The 20,153-nt window shown below is 36.7% G+C and overlaps 1 protein-coding gene across 4 annotated transcripts; it reads right to left on the reverse strand.

Annotated features, from left to right (window-relative positions):
• Positions 1-10,505: 10,505 nt before the first annotated feature.
• Positions 10,506-19,898, reverse strand: LOC105830470 (putative uncharacterized protein DDB_G0282133). 4 transcript variants are annotated; one of them, XM_036289692.1, is made up of 8 exons: positions 18,682-19,153; positions 13,979-14,593; positions 13,595-13,886; positions 13,311-13,431; positions 12,953-13,157; positions 11,743-12,025; positions 11,415-11,522; positions 10,506-11,307 (listed from the first exon to the last, which is right to left on the reverse strand). In XM_036289692.1, the coding sequence occupies exons 2-6, from the start codon at positions 14,580-14,582 to the stop codon at positions 11,901-11,903; spliced, it is 1,347 nt and encodes a 448-aa protein (XP_036145585.1). In that variant the 5' UTR covers positions 14,583-14,593; positions 18,682-19,153; the 3' UTR covers positions 10,506-11,307; positions 11,415-11,522; positions 11,743-11,900. The 4 variants fall into 4 exon arrangements, with proteins under 4 accessions (XP_036145585.1, XP_036145584.1, XP_036145583.1 ...); XM_036289691.1 differs by having other exon boundaries at positions 11,415-11,529; XM_036289690.1 differs by having other exon boundaries at positions 11,415-12,025.
• Between the last annotated feature and the right edge of the window lie 255 nt (positions 19,899-20,153).

Consider the following 20,153-nt stretch of genomic DNA (forward strand, 5'->3'; position numbering starts at 1 on the left):
GTTGACGGGAAATGCTAATCGAATATCGAGAATTCTATTTATTTTAACACAGTTTTCCTATAGTTCCGGACGCGTACAATAATTTTCTAAAGAGTTCGCCAGAAAGTGAAAGTTTTGAAAATTGATTGAAAATTAACAGGTAACATTACATATAATATATTATAATTTTTAATTTATTTAAAGGGGATTAAGTATGGAGATAAAGTATGTAAGAGTGATATTAAGAAACATGAAAATATAATATAATCACTAATTTGTGTTTAGTGAGTGAGAGAGGGGCGGAGGGAGGAGAGTGGGAGAGCGTGAGAGATAAAGAAGAGGATTAAATAAGAAAGTAAAGTGTAAGAGTAATATTGAACAATATGAAAATAATATAATTAGTATCATTAATATTATAATTAATAATTTAGAGAGTGGGAGAAAGAGCGTGAGATAGAGAAGGGCATTAAATATGATAAAGTGTGTAAGAGTAATATTACAGAAGAAAAAAAAGTGCAATGTTCAATATAAAAATGCTAAGTGGCGCGCGCGAAGCGCGCGCAATGTTGTGGTCTAGTTTTATACAAAAAAAGGATGTATAAGTGATATAATTAATTAAAACATTTTTTAAACAATTATTTTGCCCGGAAAACTTGAATTTTGAGAGCTAGACGTGAGATGCTGTTCAAATATCGACAGTTCTATTTATTTTAACGCAGTTCTCATATAGTTCCGGACGCGTACAATAACTTTCTAAAAAGTTCCGGTGATATAATTATTTAGAACATCTTTTAAACAATTATTTTCCCGAAAAATTTGAATTTTCAGGGCTAAACGTGAGATGCTGTTCAAATATCGACAGTTCTATATATTTTAACGCAGTTCTCATATAGTTCCGGACGCGAACAATAATTTTCTAAACAGTTTCGGTGGTATAATTAATTAAAACATTTTTTGAACAATTATTTTGCCGGAAAAATTTGAATTTTGAGGGCTAGACGTGAGATGCTGTTCAAATATCAACAGTTCTATTTATTTTAACGCAGTTCTCATATAGTTTCGGACGCGTACAATAATTTTTTAAAGAGTTCCGGTGATATAATTAATTAAAACATTTTTTAAACATATTGTGGTTGTACATTCGAAATATGGTGAGATGCTATTATGTGATTTTGGAAGTTAGCATCTCATTTATAAAAATTTATTTAAAATGCGTAATTCAACGGCACTATTGTTGAAACTTATCAAGACTAGAACATTACATACGCGCGCTGCGCGCGCGCTATTTGACTTTTAACTTTAAAAATAATAATTGCAATTTGATTTTTTCTATCTTTCGTTTACATTAATCAAACGTCTTCTGCAATTTTAAATAAAAAAATGTAAAGTTTAATTATACATACATACATACCTACATACCTACCTACATACGTACATACCAACATACCTACCTACATACATACATACCAACATACATACCTACTTGCATACTTACTGCTATCTAGCTACCTAGCTACCTAGCTACATATTTATCTAGTTACGTTCGCTCGTTTGCTCTCTTCCTTGCACTCTTTTTCACTCACTCACTCACACACTCAGTCACTCACTGGCTCACTCCTCGCTCACTTCTCGCTCACTCGCTCACTCACTCACTCACTCACTCACTCACTTACTCCTCACTCACTCCTCATTCACTCTCATTCACTCACTCACTCACTCCTTACTCACTCCCGGCTCACTCCTGGCTCACTCCCGGCTCACTCCTCGCTCACTCCTCACTCACTCACTCACTCACTCACTCACTCACTCACTCACTCACTCACTCACTCACTTACTCCTCACTCACTCCTCACTCACTCTCATTAACTCACTCACTCACTCCTTACTCACTCCCGGCTCACTCTTGGCTCACTCCTCGCTCACTCCTTGCTCACTCTGGCTCACTTTTCGCTCACTCCTCGCTCACTCGCCAGCTCGCTCACTCGCTCACTCCTCGCTTACTCCCGGCTCACTCCTGGTTCACTCCCGACTCACTCCCGACTCACTCCCGGCTTACTCCCGGCTCACTCCTTGCTCACTCCCGGCTCACTCCTTGCTCACTCCCGGCTTACTCCCGGTTCACTCTTGGCTCACTCCTCGCTCACTCCTCGCTCACTCCCGGCTTACTCCCGACTCACTCCCGACTCACTCCCGGCTTACTCCCGGCTCACTCCTTGCTCACTTCCGGCTTACTCCCGGCTCACTCTTGGCTCACTCCTCGCTCACTCCTCGCTCACTCCCGGCTTACTCCCGGCTCACTCTTGGCTTACTCCTCGCTCACTCCTCGCTCACTCATCGCTCACTCTTCGCTCACTCACTCGCTCACTCCTGGCTCACTCCCGGTTCACTCCCGGCTCACTCCTGGCTCACTCCCGGCTTACTCCCGGCTTACTCCTCGCTCACTCCTCGCTCACTCCCGGCTTACTCCCGGCTCACTCTTGGCTTACTCCTCGCTCACTCCTCGCTCACTCATCGCTCACTCTTCGCTCACTCACTCGCTCACTCCTGGCTCACTCCCGGTTCACTCCCGGCTCACTCCTGGCTCACTCCCGGCTCACTCCTCGCTCACTCCTCACTCACTCACTCACTCACTCACTCACTCACTCACTCACTCACTCACTCACTCACTCACTTACTCCTCACTCACTCCTCACTCACTCTCATTAACTCACTCACTCACTCCTTACTCACTCCCGGCTCACTCTTGGCTCACTCCTCGCTCACTCCTTGCTCACTCTGGCTCACTTTTCGCTCACTCCTCGCTCACTCGCCAGCTCGCTCACTCGCTCACTCCTCGCTTACTCCCGGCTCACTCCTGGTTCACTCCCGACTCACTCCCGACTCACTCCCGGCTTACTCCCGGCTCACTCCTTGCTCACTCCCGGCTCACTCCTTGCTCACTCCCGGCTTACTCCCGGTTCACTCTTGGCTCACTCCTCGCTCACTCCTCGCTCACTCCCGGCTTACTCCCGACTCACTCCCGACTCACTCCCGGCTTACTCCCGGCTCACTCCTTGCTCACTTCCGGCTTACTCCCGGCTCACTCTTGGCTCACTCCTCGCTCACTCCTCGCTCACTCCCGGCTTACTCCCGGCTCACTCTTGGCTTACTCCTCGCTCACTCCTCGCTCACTCATCGCTCACTCTTCGCTCACTCACTCGCTCACTCCTGGCTCACTCCCGGTTCACTCCCGGCTCACTCCTGGCTCACTCCCGGCTTACTCCCGGCTTACTCCTCGCTCACTTTTCGCTCACTCCTCGCTTACTCTTCGCTCACTCTTCGCTCACTCACTCGCTCACTCCTGGCTCACTCCCGGTTCATTCCCGGCTCACTCCTGGCTCACTCCCGGCTTACTCCCGGCTTACTCCTCGCTCACTCCTCGCTCACTCCTCGCTCACTCCCCGCTCACTCTTCGCTCACTCACTCGCTCACTCCTGGCTCACTCCCGGCTCACTCCTCGCTCACTCCCGGCTTACTCCCGGCTCACTCTTGGCTTCTTTCTCGCTCACTCCTCGCTCACTCCTCGCTCACACACTCGCTCACTTTTGGCTCACTCCTGGCTCACTCCCGGCTCACTCCCGGCTCACTCCCGACTTACTCCCGGCTTACTACCGGCTTACTCCCGGCTTACTCCTTGCTCACTCCGGCTTACTCCCGGCTCACTCTTGGCTCACTCCTCGCTCACTCCTCGCTCACTCCCGGCTTACTCCCGGCTCACTCTTGGCTTACTCCTCGCTCACTCCTCGCTCACTCCTCGCTCACTCCTCGCTCACTCTTCGCTCACTCCTCGCTCACTCCCGGCTTACTCCCGGCTCACTCTTGGCTTACTCCTCGCTCACTCCTCGCTCACTCCTCGCTCACTCCTCGCTCACTCCTCGCTTACTCCTCGCTCATTCCTCGCTCACTCTTCGCTCACTCACTCGCTCACTCCTGGCTCACTCCCGGTTCACTCCTGGCTCACTCCCGGCTCACTCCTGGCTCACTCCCGGCTTACTCCCGGCTTACTCCCGGCTCACTCCCGGCTTACTCCCGGCTCACTCTTGGCCTTCTCCTCGCTCACTCCTCGCTCACTCCTCGCTCACTCCTCGCTCACTCCTCGCTCACTCTTCGCTCACTCACTCGCTCACTCCTGGCTCACTCCTGGCTCACTCCTGGCTCACTCCTGAATCACTTCCGGCTCACTCCCGGCTCACTCTTGGCTTACTCCTCGCTCACTCCTCGCTCACTCCTCGCTCACTCTTCGCTCACTCCTGGCTCACTCCCGACTTACTCCCGGCTTACTCCCGGCTCACTCCTCGCTCACTCCCGGCTTACTCCCGGCTCACTCCTGGCTCACTCCTCGCTCACTCCTCGCTCACTCCCGGCTCACTCCCGGCTCACTCCCGGCTCACTCCTGGCTCACTCCCGGCTTACTCCCGGCTTACTCCCGGCTCACTCTCGGCTTACTCCCGACTTACTCCTCGCTCACTCCCGGCTTACTCCCGGCTCACTCTTGGCTCACTCCTCGCTCACTCCTCGCTCACTCCCGGCTTACTCCCGGCTCACTCTTCGCTCACTCCTCGCTCACTCGCCAGCTCGCTCACTCGCTCACTCCTCGCTCACTCCCGACTTACTCCCGCCTCACTCCCGGCTCACTCTTGGCTTACTCTTTGCTCACTCCTCGCTCACTCCTCGCTCACTCCTCGCTCACTCACTCGCTCACTCCCGGCTCACTTTTGGCTTACTCCTCGCTCACTCCTCGCTCACTCCTCGCTCACTCACTTGCTTACTCCTGGCTTACTCCTGGCTCACTCCTGGCTCACTCCCGGCTTACTTTCGGCTTACTCCCGGCTCACTTCTCGCTCACTCCCGGTTTACTCCCGGCTCACTCTTGACTCACTCCTCGCTCACTCTTCGCTCACTCCTCGCTCACTTTTGGCTCACTCCTGAATCACTCCCGGCTCATTCCCGGCTCACTCCCGGCTCACTCTTGGCTTACTTCTCGCTCACTCCTCGCTCACTCCTCGTTCACTCCTCGCTCACTCACTCGCTCACTCTCGGCTCACTCCTAGCTCACTCCCGGCTCACTCCTCGCTCACTCCCGGCTTACTCTCGGCTCACTCTTGGCTTACTTTTCGCTCACTCCTCGCTCACTCCTCGCTCACTCCTCGCTCACTCACTCGCTCACTCCTGGCTCACTCTTGGCTTACTCCTCGCTCACTCCTCGCTCACTTCTCGCTCACTCCTTGCTCACTCACTTGCTTACTCCTGGCTTACTCCTCGCTCACTCCTTGCTCACTTCTCGCTCACTCCTCGTTCACTCACTCGCTCACTCCTGGCTTACTCCTCGCTCACTCCTCGCTCACTCCTCGCTCACTCCTCGCTCACTCCTCGCTCACTCCTCGCTCACTCACTCGCTCACTCCTGGCTTACTCCTCGCTTACTCCTCGCTCACTCTTCGCTCACTCCTCACTCACTCACTCACTCACTTACTCCTCACTCACTCTCTTTCACTCACTCACTCACTCCTTACTCACTCCTCACTCACTCATTCACTCACTTACTTACTCACTTACTCCTCACTCTCTTTTCACTTATTCTCACTCACTCTCACTCACTCACTCCTCATTTACTCTCATTCAGTCGCTCACTCACTCCTCACTCACTCCTCACTCATTCCTCACTCACTTCTTACTCACTTCTCACTCAATCCTCACTCACTCACTCACTCACTCACTCACTCACTCACTCTCACTCACTCTCACTCACGCAAGCACCCCATCCAAGTCGCTAACCCATGTGCACACTGTAAACAAAGTAAAGTTTACATATGTTTGCAGATTTTCAATACAATGTCTGGTAACGGAATTAACACTTACTCATTTTACAAGTACACCCATAAAAAAAGTAAACAAAGACATTGCTTCGCTGTGGTCACACACAAACACACACACACACATTTAAATTTTTGTCTACAAATTATGGATTTCCTACTTACCGACATTAAAAAAAAAATTTTTTGAGTTGCCAAAAATCCTTGCATGTTTTTTTTCACTAAATAAAATTTCCAAAATTTGAACTAAATTGGAGATTGGTCCGTTTTGGAAGCTAAATTATTTGTACATATTTTTATGTCTGAGTTTGTCAGGTATTAAAAAAATTATGATAAACATTTATAAAAATATTTAAAATAAATATTTATACCATTATTATCAAAGAATATAAAAAATATTTCAAGTTTATATATCACTAGACACCACAGACGCATGCTTCTTAACTTTTTATTTTTTACCTTTTAAAAATAAATTACAACAATAAATGTATAGATAATATTTATACAAATTTGAAAGTTGTCAAAATTCAATTGCAATGACAGCTACTCTTGCAACACGAAGTAAGCGCAGCGAGAGAACCAATTGGCATCGCGGAAAAGCGACAACAATGATCTTCGAGAAATGCGAGCAATCGACTTTACATGCCTTTTTTAGATAGGATAGGATAGGATAGGAACTGTAGTACTATGCTGGATGCAAGTAATTCTGTAGTATTTTTATGAGGTGCTAAACTTTGAGATGCTAACTTCACACACGTTCAATCGGCATCGCGGAAAAGCGACAACAATACTTCGAGAGATGCGAGTATCGATGCCATGCCCTTTTTTAGAAAGGAAAGGATATGGAAAAATATTACTATGATAATTATCTTATTGTGGACCTTATTGATATTATTGAAGTTCTTTTAATATTAATAACAATAATTTTTAAAAATCACAAAAATACAGCAAGAAAAACTAAAAACCATTTCTTTTCTTAAAAAAATTTTTGAAATTTATTTGGTCTAAGAACAAATTATAAATTTATATATATATATAATTATGCAAAGATTATGTTTTTTGCTTTGCCTACTAATGTCGATGAAGCCAAGGCTCTGATCGCAAATGCGAATTTAAAAATTGTACTAATCGATGATCTTGATGAAACTGCACGAGTTGCGGTAAAATTGTCGATCATTGTTAAATTAGCTAAATCCATAAATCTCAGTGCGAATTTTGAGATACTTCCAATTTTATAAGTAGCAAAAAAGAAAATAATAATTAAAATTGGTAATATGTTATTAACATAATTTTTTTGTCGCAATTTTGTTGCAAAAGTGTGCTCGGCAAGTTTTATTTTGTTTTTACTGCTAATTTGCCGTTATTTTGTGCTTAACAAGATTTCTCGTTCATGCCATAAGGTTTGCTCTGTTATTTGCTTAAATTTTGCATTTTATCGTGTCGGAGCAAATCTTGTAATTTCTTTACGTAATATTTATGTACAGACTTTCGCAAGTCTTTTTCTATTATTTGCAATATCGATGAAAACTTTTGCCATAAATTTGCACGAAACTTTTAGAAGACAAAGCAACAGACAATTACTTGTCATAAAATTATTGTCAAAATTGAAACAATCCTTGCTGTAAAGCTTTCACAATATGTATTTTTAACAGGCCTGGCTAGCTGGGATCTGCCCCAAGAGTTTGCTAAAGGTCATTGACCTGGCTAAACCGTGGTAGTCGAAAATCCATCTGGAGAATTTGAAGAAGAAGAAGAAGAATCTACCAGTCCACCACGGCCATCGCTCAGGCAAAGATGGCTACCATGTTGTCGTGGGCGGTCTCACTCGCGGAAGGTCTCGGCCGACTGAGCGGCCCCAAGGTACGTCAAACTGGCGGATTTTTCCGCGTGCACGTTAATCGCGCCGAACTCCGCCGATGCAAACGAACGTGCTGGGTGGTCCCGAGTTCGATACGTTTGATCACTCGAAAGGGAAGAGAGAAAGAGAGACAGAGACGGAGACGGATAGTTGCCGATCGCCATGTTGGACAGCTGTAGTCTGCTAAATCAAGCGCCAGGATCGAACGCGAACGATTCGAAGCGATTCGAGGATGCGTGTCGGCTTCGGGGATTTTCCTCCGCAAGATCGACGTGACAGTTGCGCAACCGACCGGGAGCACGCCCATAGCCAGATAGCCAAATAAAAGCAACGTGTTGTTATTTTGCTGTCACTTATTCCCTATTAATTTTATCAAACTAAAGCCAAGGTGTTTCTTCAAACTGTCTGTTGTTCTGACATCATATAAAATTCTACATTAGAATTCAACAAACTGACGGCAAGTTGTCAACATGCATGCACAATTGCTGTCAATGTGACAAGTTTATTATTCCTCAATGCATGCACTTATAATTTTATAAATTCATGAAGGTTATTTGCTCTCCTGATGTTAACTTTGTTCCACGTTAAATTACAATGACAGCAAATTGTGGGCAAGTTCACAACATACATGCAGTGCATTAATTTGCCCGATATGCTTAATCTTGCTTGGCTATCTGGGTAGACCTTATAGATATGAACCGGCAATTGCCTATATACAAGTTCCCGTCGACGGACGCGGCATCTGCCCTCGCGTTTCGATCGAATTATTCAATCGAAATTATTGTCTTACTACCCAAGTAGCACGTAAAGTTGTAAAACGGCTGCGATAATGTTGTTGCAGTTTAAATCACAGCATTTTTGTCTAGCACAGCTACTGCCACAACATAATTATAACGTTTTGACAATGTTGTAGCAGTAAAAATGGGATAACATTTTTAGGTTTTCAAAATATGGTTGCTGCTATTTGGCTGTTTAGCTATTTTGCTATAAACAAGTTATAATAACCTCTTCACAGCAAAATAGTGTCTGTCATAATGACTTCACAACTATCAAAATAGCTGAAATAGCTGTTGCAGTATTTTGACTTTTTTATTAGCTGTTGTAGCGCTTTTGCAGCTAAAAATCTAGCAAAATAGCATTTGCTGTCAAATAGCTGTAAATCAAAGCTGGCCGAACGTTATAACATTGTTATAACTACTTTTTTGCTGTCGCAGCTAATATTGTCAGACTGTGTTACTTGGGTATCATCAAGCCACGTGCGAATCTGCAAATCTATTTACTTCGGTTTTTTCCGTTACGGATAGTCTGCGCGCGCTTTAAGCCTCGTCTACAGAAGTCGCAAGCAATCAGTTGCGACTTGCTACAGCCAATGAGCGCCTAGTTTCTAGTTAAAGCTCGACAATTATTGGCTGTCGCAAGTCGCAACTGGCTGCTTGCGACTTCTGTAGACGAGGCTTTAGGCAACTGGAATATCATCTTTTACGACTAGCGTCATTTCGACACCTCCCAGATAATATTTTCATCTTGGACATGCGATAAATCCACGACGCTATCTGGTACTGTGTCGATTTTAAAAACTTCTGTTAATTCCGCGGAATTGTTTGCGATTCTTGAAATGTTTACGACACCCCTTTTTATATATATGTACTTCGACATTATTAAAAAAATCGGATCCTTGACGCATACCGTGTCGAATTATTCTGTCATGAACAGTGCCGTAGGTAGAGTCGCTCGGTGCCCGTATACTAACTCGAACGGAGTAAATCCTGTTGCGGTATGCGGGGTTTTGTGTTGTACGTGAACATCGTATAAGGGAGCCATTCATCCCAATCGGTCTGTTCTTCATTGATGTAATGCCGCAGGTATTCCACGAGGGTCCGGTGTGAGCGTTCTAGAGCTTCCCCTGGTAACATTTGCATTGCAATTCTGTTGTAAAACTGCACGAAAAGTCGTGCATTAACTTTCGGGCAGATCATGCGTTTTCTATTTCCAACTTTGACTATTTTTCTGTTGACAGAAACTTGCGCTCGTTGTAGTGCAATAGAATTGTAGAAGATATGTGGTAGCATTTACGTATAGCAGAATAATGCAAGAAATGCGGCAGATACTTACGCAAGTCGCAGTACACATAATTGCGTCAGATTTGTAGCAGCGCCCATTGCTAATTATTTGCAGAAATACGCATTTATATACAGCAGAATTCAACAAGAATTACGGCAGGTGCTTGCGTAAGAAATAGAGCAGCAGAAATGCAAAAAATTTTGACAAAATACATCGTGTAGCACAATTGCACAAATAAAGTGCATTAATTACACAGCAAAATACAATAACCATTAAAAATTTTTTTGAATGTAATTTCATCATTTTTAAGACTGGATTTCCACGGTTTTAGATAATCCACGTGAAAATCAAGTTCAAAACAATGGAATTATTATTCAAAAGGTTTAGTGAAAACAGTGTTTACAGCAATTTTTCAACATAATTTATGGCTTAAATTTATTTATATAGTTCTGCTATTGTAAATATTAATTTAATTTTACATTTTTTACAAATCTTACGTTCAATTTAAGTTTTTTTGTCGGAAATATGTTTTATTTATTTTTTAATATAAAGAATATTTATCTTCCAACATTATTGAATTTAAAATATTTAAGTTTAGAAAAAATAATTTAAAATCATTCAGTGATAAAAAACTCTTAGAACAGCTTCGGAAGTTTAACAAATTATGAACAACTCTTCGCACGAGAGTTATGTATCATCATTGAAAGTCTTTTTCAAAACTCAAAATTTTATGAAATGAATACATACAGTTCTAAATATTTATCAAATATGATCACATTTATTATTATAAATACTTTGTTTTTTAGAACATATCACAAATGTTGCACTTATAATGTATTTACTTGTATAATGTATGTTAATATTTCTTTAATTTTATTTACTTATAATGTATGTTTTTTTATATTGCTTATAAACTATTTGTATCTTTTGCATAAGTTATTTATTCTTTTCTTATTTATAAACTATTAAAAAATAGAAACAAAAAATATTTGTCCGACTGTGGACTAGACAATTCGATAAATACTTCTAAATACAGAACCGTTTTTTGTTGAAAGAACGAAATATTTTAAACAAAACTGGAACTTATACATATATTAATTAAGTAATATTAAGTAATTTTTGCACAACTAACTCAAAGGCGTTCAGAACATCGGGAAAAAAAAATTCTAACCCTGGACTAGACGATTCAATCAATCTATATATTCTGTCCAAGCCTTAAAAAAGAAATTGGCTTATTGGAACGAGAAAACGTTTTCTGTTGAAATTATTTTAAACAAAATATTTTAAACTAATATTTTAAACAAAAATAAATCTTATAACATATAGGAACTTATATCATGAAATTTTTATTTTTGATAAATAATATGTAGAAACTTAGACGTTTATGTTGATCTTCGATTATTTTCGTTATTGTTGTATAAATTATTCATATCTTGCAAATAATTTCGTCGGCCATTCCCAACATGACGCTCCCCGTTTTCCCTTCGAACTCGATCTCGATACCTTTGCTTGGTGATACAGATGTTGTGGCAGTGGCTGCGGGCGCTGCGCCAAGTATCTATAAGGCAAATTAATAAGAAATGCGAATGCATTCATTAGGTAACAGTAAAATAAAACATATAAATAATTGTATAGATTAAAGAAATTTGAAGAATAATTACTCACCCTAAAAGAAAGATAGGAAAAATAATTGACATGTAGATGTGGATAGTTGCGACATAGATGTAGTGTTGAATAGAGACACCGAGTTTCCTCCTGCGTTGTGCTGATTATCTATAAGCTAAGGCAATAAGTGAGATGCATGCATTCACGGGATGACAGTTTCAGTTTACTAAATATAAGAAATACATAATAAATCTCTTGGATAAAATATATAATTTAACCTCCAAATAGCAAGTGTCAATAAAAGTATTGATTTAACAAAAAAGTTTAAAAGTTAATTAGAAGGTAGAATAATATAACTAATCTACAGTTATATTTAAATAAACATTACATTATGATTTTTGTCTGGTCATCCTGTGGAAGCATTACTGGAAAAAGGATGCTTTCAGCCAGTCTCTCAGATGATGGATGGCTTCGCTCTTCTGGGCCTTACATTTTGGAATGTTATAAATAACTGAATAATTAACTTGCCGTCGAAAGCGGTATTGTTTATAGTAGCTTTTTACAGTGTCGATGTGAAGAGTATGAAATAAAGTCTTTTGCAACTCTTAATGCAGCCTGCATAAGTTGACTAAAGGTTTCTATTGAAATTTTTTCAGACTGATTAACTACCTCTGAAACATAACATATACTTGTATAATATTTATTGAAACATTAACAAATTTAACTCCTTATTGACACCAGTAAAAATTAAAAACTTCAATTAATACTAATGTAAATGTCGATTGATATAGATATGTATTACAGCACTTATATATTCCGCCTTCGACGAAACTGAATAATTTATAATTTATTAGATAAATTATGTGACTGTTTCTTTGTTACTCTGCTATTACACTTGAAAAGGATAATAATCGGTGATTGAAATGTCGTAACAAAATTAAAGTAATGCCAGTGTTGGTCGCTGTATAATTTAAGTTGTTCTTAAAAAATTTAATTTTGTAACCTCATTCTATTGTATCAAAACTCAACATTGTTAAATTTAAAATATTTAAGAAAAAATAATTTTAAAAAATAGTTTAAAAACAAATCAATAAAAAGCTCGGAAGTTTAAAAAATCACGAACAACTCTTTGCACGAGGGTTATGTATCATCTTGGAAAGATCTTTTTCAAAATTCAAAATTGTATGATTGTATGAAATGAAAACCTATTGTGAAGGAATGCTAATGTTTGCAAAATTTTAAGTTTGTTGATTAAATATCCAGGAATTGTTGAGGAGAAGTGATCAAAAAGATTTTTCGCTGTACTCAACAGTAACTCAACAATTGAAAACAAATTATTAATATCAATTTAGTATAATATACACTAGAAGCTAACAAAACATTTTTTCCAAGACATGACAGATTGCTTTAATAGAATAATACTTTAGACTCCTAAAACTTCCTAAAATTTCGAAAAATTTGTTTTTCAAAACATAAAATACATTTTTTAATAAAATTTTCCATAAACAATGACATATTTTCGATTTTTGTAAATAAAATTAATGTTGAATTTTAGAAATCATAATTTAAGAATATGATTCGCAAATAAGAATACTTACGGAACATCATTTTACTCAGCTGTGTGTCATATAATGTCCTGTGCGATATAGGTTCATTTTCCTCGTTTTCCGATTCTTCATTTTCCTTATTACTTTTTTTAGCCCACTTAAAATGGCTTGCAAGTTCATCTGAGATAGAATATCTAAGGTACTGTCTCAAAGCAACTTTCGTATTAGGATTTCCCCACCAAATAAAATAATTTCTCTGTAAAATATTTTAAGAAATCAATAGTGTATATTATGCTTATATAAATATTCCGCCATTTAAATATTCCGGAAAGCAAAATGCAAAATTAAAGATATGATAATATTTTTATACAATCAAAATAAGTAAAATGTTTTTTAATATTTTACTTACTAGTTCTCCTTGTTTTTGTTCATTTTTCTCGAATTCTTCAAATTTTTGCATATTTCTTAATGAGAAACCTTCCGGAAGCGAATAAACTGGATAAGCTCCACCGTTATTTGCGTTTTTGTTTCTAAAAATAATTTAGCTGTTTTATATTTCGAAAATTAATATTTAAGAAAGTGTAAGATCTTGATTATCTACTTTTTGTCGTACAACTTCTTTTTTATCTTTTAAGATATTTTGATAAAATTAATAAATTTTTAGAATAGAGAATCACGTTAATGCATACTTACACTTGCAGATTATCTAATTTTGTATTGAAGTAAGTTTTCAATTCGTCCATTTTTTTCCCATAATAGTTTTGCATATCGTCTATTTTTTTCGAAATATATTGTTCCTGAGTCTTGCAAAACATTTGCATTTTTGCCTCAAATTTTTGGAAAAATCTTTCTTGCGATGCCCTCAAGTTATTAAAATTGGCATTTTCAGATTTTTCATTACTTATAGGGCCATAATTGTTATTGTGAGAGCTGTAGAACTGCGGATGTTTGCGTGTATTATCCAATGTATTATCCAATGGAGATTCTGTAAAAATTTGTTTGTTGTTGTAATATTTTATTTTATTTGATTTTACTAATTTTATTCATTTTAATCCATTGTATGTAAAAATATTTTGCCTGAGGTATTTAATTCCTGTGTATATATGGATGAAACATTGGCTGCATTTGTGTACATGCCACTAGTGCTCGAACTGTCGTAATATTCATAATTTGAAGAAACAGGCGGAGGAATATATACATAGTTACTTGTTTCAACAACTGTCCCTGAGTTGAAATCGTACACAGAATGATTATTTGATGTACGCATGACATCATCTCCTTGATCATAATTATTTTGTACTGTTTGTGTTGAACAACCAGGTGAGTTAAAATTATTGTTTCCATAGTGTTTAAGTTGCTGTTCCGATGATGGTTTTAGTGTTTCTTTTTGATTTCCTTGTTTTTTTCGGGCTGATTGTTCATTTTTTTGAGATCCTTTTTTCGTTTCAACATTGTTCTCATTGTCAGTCGAAAAATTAGATTCATTATCAGATGATTGACTTGATGCATCAGTTGATTCTTCAGAATTAGAGTTACTGAACATTGCTGTCATTTCTTCTAATAGTTTATTACTTTTAGCCTTTTTCTTACTCGTTGGCTTATCAGAATCTGTAGTACAATACTTTTTAGGCTTTTTTATTTTACGTCCTCGTCGATTACATTTTGAACTTTTGTCAGACATTTTTTATAACACTGCGGATCAATACACACACACACATATATATAATATATATATATAGTTCTTTTTTTATCTTGTAATAGAAAAACATTTAATAAAGTTATGAGGTACAAAAAATAAACTATATTGGAGGATTTACATTGACAGATTATAAATCTAAAATTTGTTATGCAAATATAATAAGACATTCGCGTTATACAGGGTGTCATATTTTAAATAATACGCTCAAATATCTTCGAAACGGTGCGGTAAATAAAAAAATGTTTTAAACAAAGTGCACATGTGCAGAATAATCAAGGACATCATGTTATGTAATAGAAATCATATAGTTCCATTAAAAAAAATTATGATGACCACCATATCACCTTGAGTTTTTTCAAAAATTTATATTATTATGTGTCCCCCTTCAGACCGTACAACTTTAGTTTGAAACATTTTCTTATTTACCGCACTGTTTCAGAGATATTTGAGTGTTTTATTTAAAATGGAACACTCTGTATATAATTTGGCTTTACAAGATAAAATTACTTAATATAGTGTAACAAAATAGAAACAATATATTCATCATTATTTTTTTCTGATTTTTTAGTTGAAGAGAATGAACTTGACCAACTTGGCATACTATAGCACTTCGCAGTTACATAATTTATACTGATTAATTGTAAGCCTTTTGATAACTCTTTGCATTTATAAACTTCGACACTTGAAGACTGAATTGGCAATTCGTAAAAATTTGTAACATTTTGAAAAGTTTGTACAACAAAAAAAACATCTTCATTTAGAGTCAAAATATTTTTAATTATGCAAACATACTTATCTCGGATATTGCAGAAACTATTGCAATCATCTACTGCAAAATTAAATTTATTTGAGTAATATTTTTTGTACTGTATGAAATTGGTATTTTTAATAAATTCAGGAATAGGACCATTTGTGTGTATTGCAGAAAGGCGATGAGTCTCAGGATTACGTTCAGGTGCATGTTGTATATAATTTTTTTCTCGTAATTGATTTGCAAATTGCTCAAGTGGACGTGGATGATTTCTAATACTTTTTTTAAAAAGCGGCATATTATTTTCATAAACGAATGCTGAACAATTTTCTAGACATCCTAATTCCGTTACGTCATCAACTAAATGTTGTAATCCATGAACGTTGTAACTTACAAAGCTCGCTGTATAAAGATGTTCCGCATGTATAACAAACATTTGTAAGCATTTTTCAGCCGTTTTTAATTGCCTTTTCGAATATTTATTTGATGTGACTATTCTCATGGCTACATTAAGCAATAACAAATGAAAATAAAATTCTTCTGATAGAATTCCGAACGAAATAATTGGTGCTGCATATAAAAGAAAATGTCTTAACTCAGTCGCTTTGAATTTAGAGAACTTTGCAAGAGATCTAGGACGACGAGCAAATTCGTTAGGGCAAAACTTGTTTAACTCTACATATCGTGAAGACATTTCATTAAGCTCTGAGCTACGTAATTTCGCTGCATATCCAAATTTGCCATCATACCATGCACTTAATAGCCTCATAGTAACACCAAGGTATACCAGATGCATAATTTCAAAAGGTACGTTTGTGACAATCGGTATTCCAAGATCCGCTAATGGACTTTTTCCTTTTTGATGGTCTTCATCCACACAAGATATATATTGCTCATTTGTTCGCTTTTTGTGATTAATGCCCAAGTAAACCGTTCGATTCTCATGTCGGAAACCACTAACTTTGCACTTAGAGCATGGATTACTAGAATTGTGTCCATAATGATTTAAAACTAAAGCTCTCGCCGGAGCATCGGCAACAAAATTTTTAAACACTATAGGAATGTGATGATTTCGTATTAGTATTCCTCCTAGTCTATTAGCTTCTTTCACTTCATTAAGAAGATTTTCAAAAAATTTATATACATTGCAAGGTTTATCAAGTCCTTTGTACACACCTATAATTATTGGCTTGAAATAAGGAATATTAATGACCCTATATTGTAAAGGCCAATATTGCATAGGGTTGCTTTTACTCAATGATAAACCGTCAGTGTTAAGTTCTATTTCTAGAACAGGTGGAATTTCATTTGCAGCGTAAAACGAAAGGTGCTTTTCTAATGGTTTTACAAAACCAATATGCCAATATACACCTGAGCCAATCGGTATAAAGTTAATGCGATCACGGCTTGTTTTTAAAAGAGTTCTGCTATCTTTTGGCAAATTCCGAAAACATTTATGCGAACGAAGTACTCTTAAAATTGCTTCAGTCTGAAGATGATTTATATTCATGTCCAGACAGCATTGTCGTAAAAGGTTTTGAAAGTTTTCAAAACAATCTATTTCGATATTTTGAGGTTGTGAATCTTCGTGTATTATTTCTTCTACTACATTATCATGAGCACTCGGCGTTTGTGATGAAAAGTCTAAAGATGTTTCTTCAAAGTAAGTAGTGGAAGCTAAATTCTCTTTAGTTTCACTATCCAAATTTCCACAAGTCACATGATAATGATTTTTTTCAGATTAATAAATTAAGGAATTATTACTTTCATTTTGACTTTGTAAGTGTGTTTTATCTACAGAAAGATGGAATCCTCTACGAGTGCATAAACGATTATATTGTTGACGACTTGATAAATTGTGAAAAGCTTTGCGAGTCGTCCAATTCATGTTTCCTTTGATTTCAATTAAAACTTTCCAATTCAATTTCATTCAAGTGTAGCACTGTCAAAAAAAAAATTAAGACAGTGAAAAACATAATAAGGTAAAGTCTAATCACTGACATCTTAAAAATTCGAATAGAATAAGCTACTATTATATTTAACAATGTACAAATAAGTTGATGTTTATCGGTGAACAAAAAATCTTTATATTTTATAGCTCTTCAAAATTACAAATAAAAACATCTAATTACTAATGACTTAAAGGGGTGTTGAAGCTAAAGTGGTCACATTTTGAGCTGAATTTCAAATTGAATATCTACAGTTCATAAAATAATGGTAAAACAAAGCACGTATATTAATCAGTTTTTAATCAATTATTTATAAATTTGCAAGAATTTATGAAATTAAGAATTAGAAAATATCAATATTTCTGTCTGAGGTACAGGTAAATGTGATTAATGTATTCATTATCTTCTTTAAATAAATAAGTTTTTTATTTAAAAAACCCTCAAAACTAAATCAAACTGCATATTTATTATGTGTAAATGTGTACGTCATAATAAGCAAACCAACCAAGTTGTCTTTATTAGTTCAATAATTATTTTCATGTATATTAAAAAAATTTTTATTACTACCGTGCATAATACTTCATATTCAAAACATTTCCTTATTACTATGAGTTTTAAATTACTTTTCAACAATTTATTAGTCGTTTTTCTTTATTTTTTATTTTTCTTTATTTTAATAAATTGAGATGCAAGAGTTATCAAAAACTGATAAAAAGTTTGCCAACACAGTTATAAATTACATATTGAAAATATTCATTAATAATTGTATACAAAAATCTGTTAATGCATAGGCTGCTTATTTTTAAGTTTTCTGTATATGAATAATAAAAAATAATACAACACATTAGACTTATACTAATACTTGTCATTATCACTTCTCTAATAAAATTGTCTTACATATAGTAATATCACACACAATGCAAGCTTAATGTTACTAATCGCAGTATTCATTATTAAAAAATAAGACTTCATGGATATTCACAGTACATGCAATGTACATACATATACTGGAAATCATTATAATTGCATATGAAAATCTGTCAATGTATATGCTGTTTTTGATAATTTATATTTCTATGAAATAAGCTTATTTTTTTGTAATTGTGTTTTAATTTTTTGTAATTGTAAGTGTTTAATTGTAAATTGTAAAAAAAATAAAAATAATAAGAAATAATATTGTACACAAACTCATACCAATCAATGAAGTTTATAATAATATTGACATTCCAGCATGTATTATTGAGAATGTATAATAATTTGGCATAATTTAATGACATTAATTTGAGTTATTATCACGGTTGTAACAAAAGGATTATATAAAATTCTAGGTTATTACGTGTGCAACATAATATGCTATTTAATGAAGAAAGATAATAATTACCAACAGTTATGATTTCCAACAATTCAGAATATAACTTGAATATGACGAGGTATATACTAGCGATTCCACAATATAAATAATAATTTAACAACGTCTCACCGTTGTTACTGGTTGTCCTTATTCGATTGTTTACTCGGTCTGGCAATGACGATAGACCAAAGAGTAAAGAATCACAGGAGATCGCATTTGGTTTCAGAGAGGGCGACGGATGTCCTATATATAAAAGGAAGATGAAACTGAAGATGGCCGCTCACTGGCGCCAAAAATAGAATGTTTTCAGCACAGTATGATGGAAATAACTTATAAATATATGAATTTCAATTATAAATTTATGAGATCCGAAAATGTATCTTAGGCCGGTATTCATAGTCAAGTCTTATATTTAAGACTTAACTACTGCCGTCTTAAGTACTGCCTTAAGATGCCATCAACCAATCAGAGCCGTATTAGCATCTTTAAGACATTACTTGAGACGATCTTAAAATAAGATTCGACTATGAATACCGGCCTTAGAGAATGGAATAAAATTTAGAATAAGATACTTTTTATTTTCATGTGAGCTGGATTAGATAATACTTGTATGGTATTATTTTCAATTTTAAAACTAGTTTTCATATTTTGTAAATTTAGTGTACATCCTAGCAAATTTGCCATTACAAAATTACTTTGGCAACTATCAGAAGTTAAACTTATTACGCTGATATTACAATCTAAGAGTGCTTTCAAACATGATATAACTAAATTCATTTTTTGTGTTCCATTAAGTTCGTTTATAAAATAATATTCTACTGTACATTTCCACGTATTATTTATAGCAACAATCATGAAAACAAGAGCTTCTCGCGCAATGTCTCTATCTTGATCTAATGAAATTTCAAAATTGACATACCCACAGTATTTATTACCATCAAATTCTATTGGTAAATTCCAATGGATTAATCATCGATTAAAGTTAATCGGAGTTGGTTAAAATGGCCATTAGCGCTCAAAGCATCGCTCTATCTTCGTTTAATATTCGATGTACCACGAAGACAGAATAATGTTTACAGCGCGCTGAAAGCGTCAAAAGGAACGCAGTCTGTGTGTATTCGAATGATACACACGGTCACATGCACGCATGTCAAATATTTTTTTTTTTAATATCGTATTGTACTTTTCAATATGGTATGTATTTTTTTAACAATATTGTAAAATTAATAATTAATATTTGTAATAACTTACAGATTCTATTGTATTTTAATTTCCAAAAAAGTTAATTAAAATCAAATATAAAATATAAGGAAAATTGCTGGATTTTTATCTTAATTTAATAATGCAAGAACAAACTTTAAAAATCTTAAATTTCCAAGAAATCATTCATCAAATAAAAAATGTGATGCATAACTTAAGCATTTCCTACCATAGTCCATATGTAATAAAACTTTTTCACAAACTGAATTCTACTATAATTAAAAAATTTTTATCATTTTAGA

The sequence above is a fragment of the Monomorium pharaonis genome, chromosome 7 (assembly GCF_013373865.1).
Source record: "Monomorium pharaonis isolate MP-MQ-018 chromosome 7, ASM1337386v2, whole genome shotgun sequence".
In the NCBI taxonomy this organism is placed as follows: Eukaryota; Metazoa; Arthropoda; class Insecta; order Hymenoptera; family Formicidae; genus Monomorium; species Monomorium pharaonis.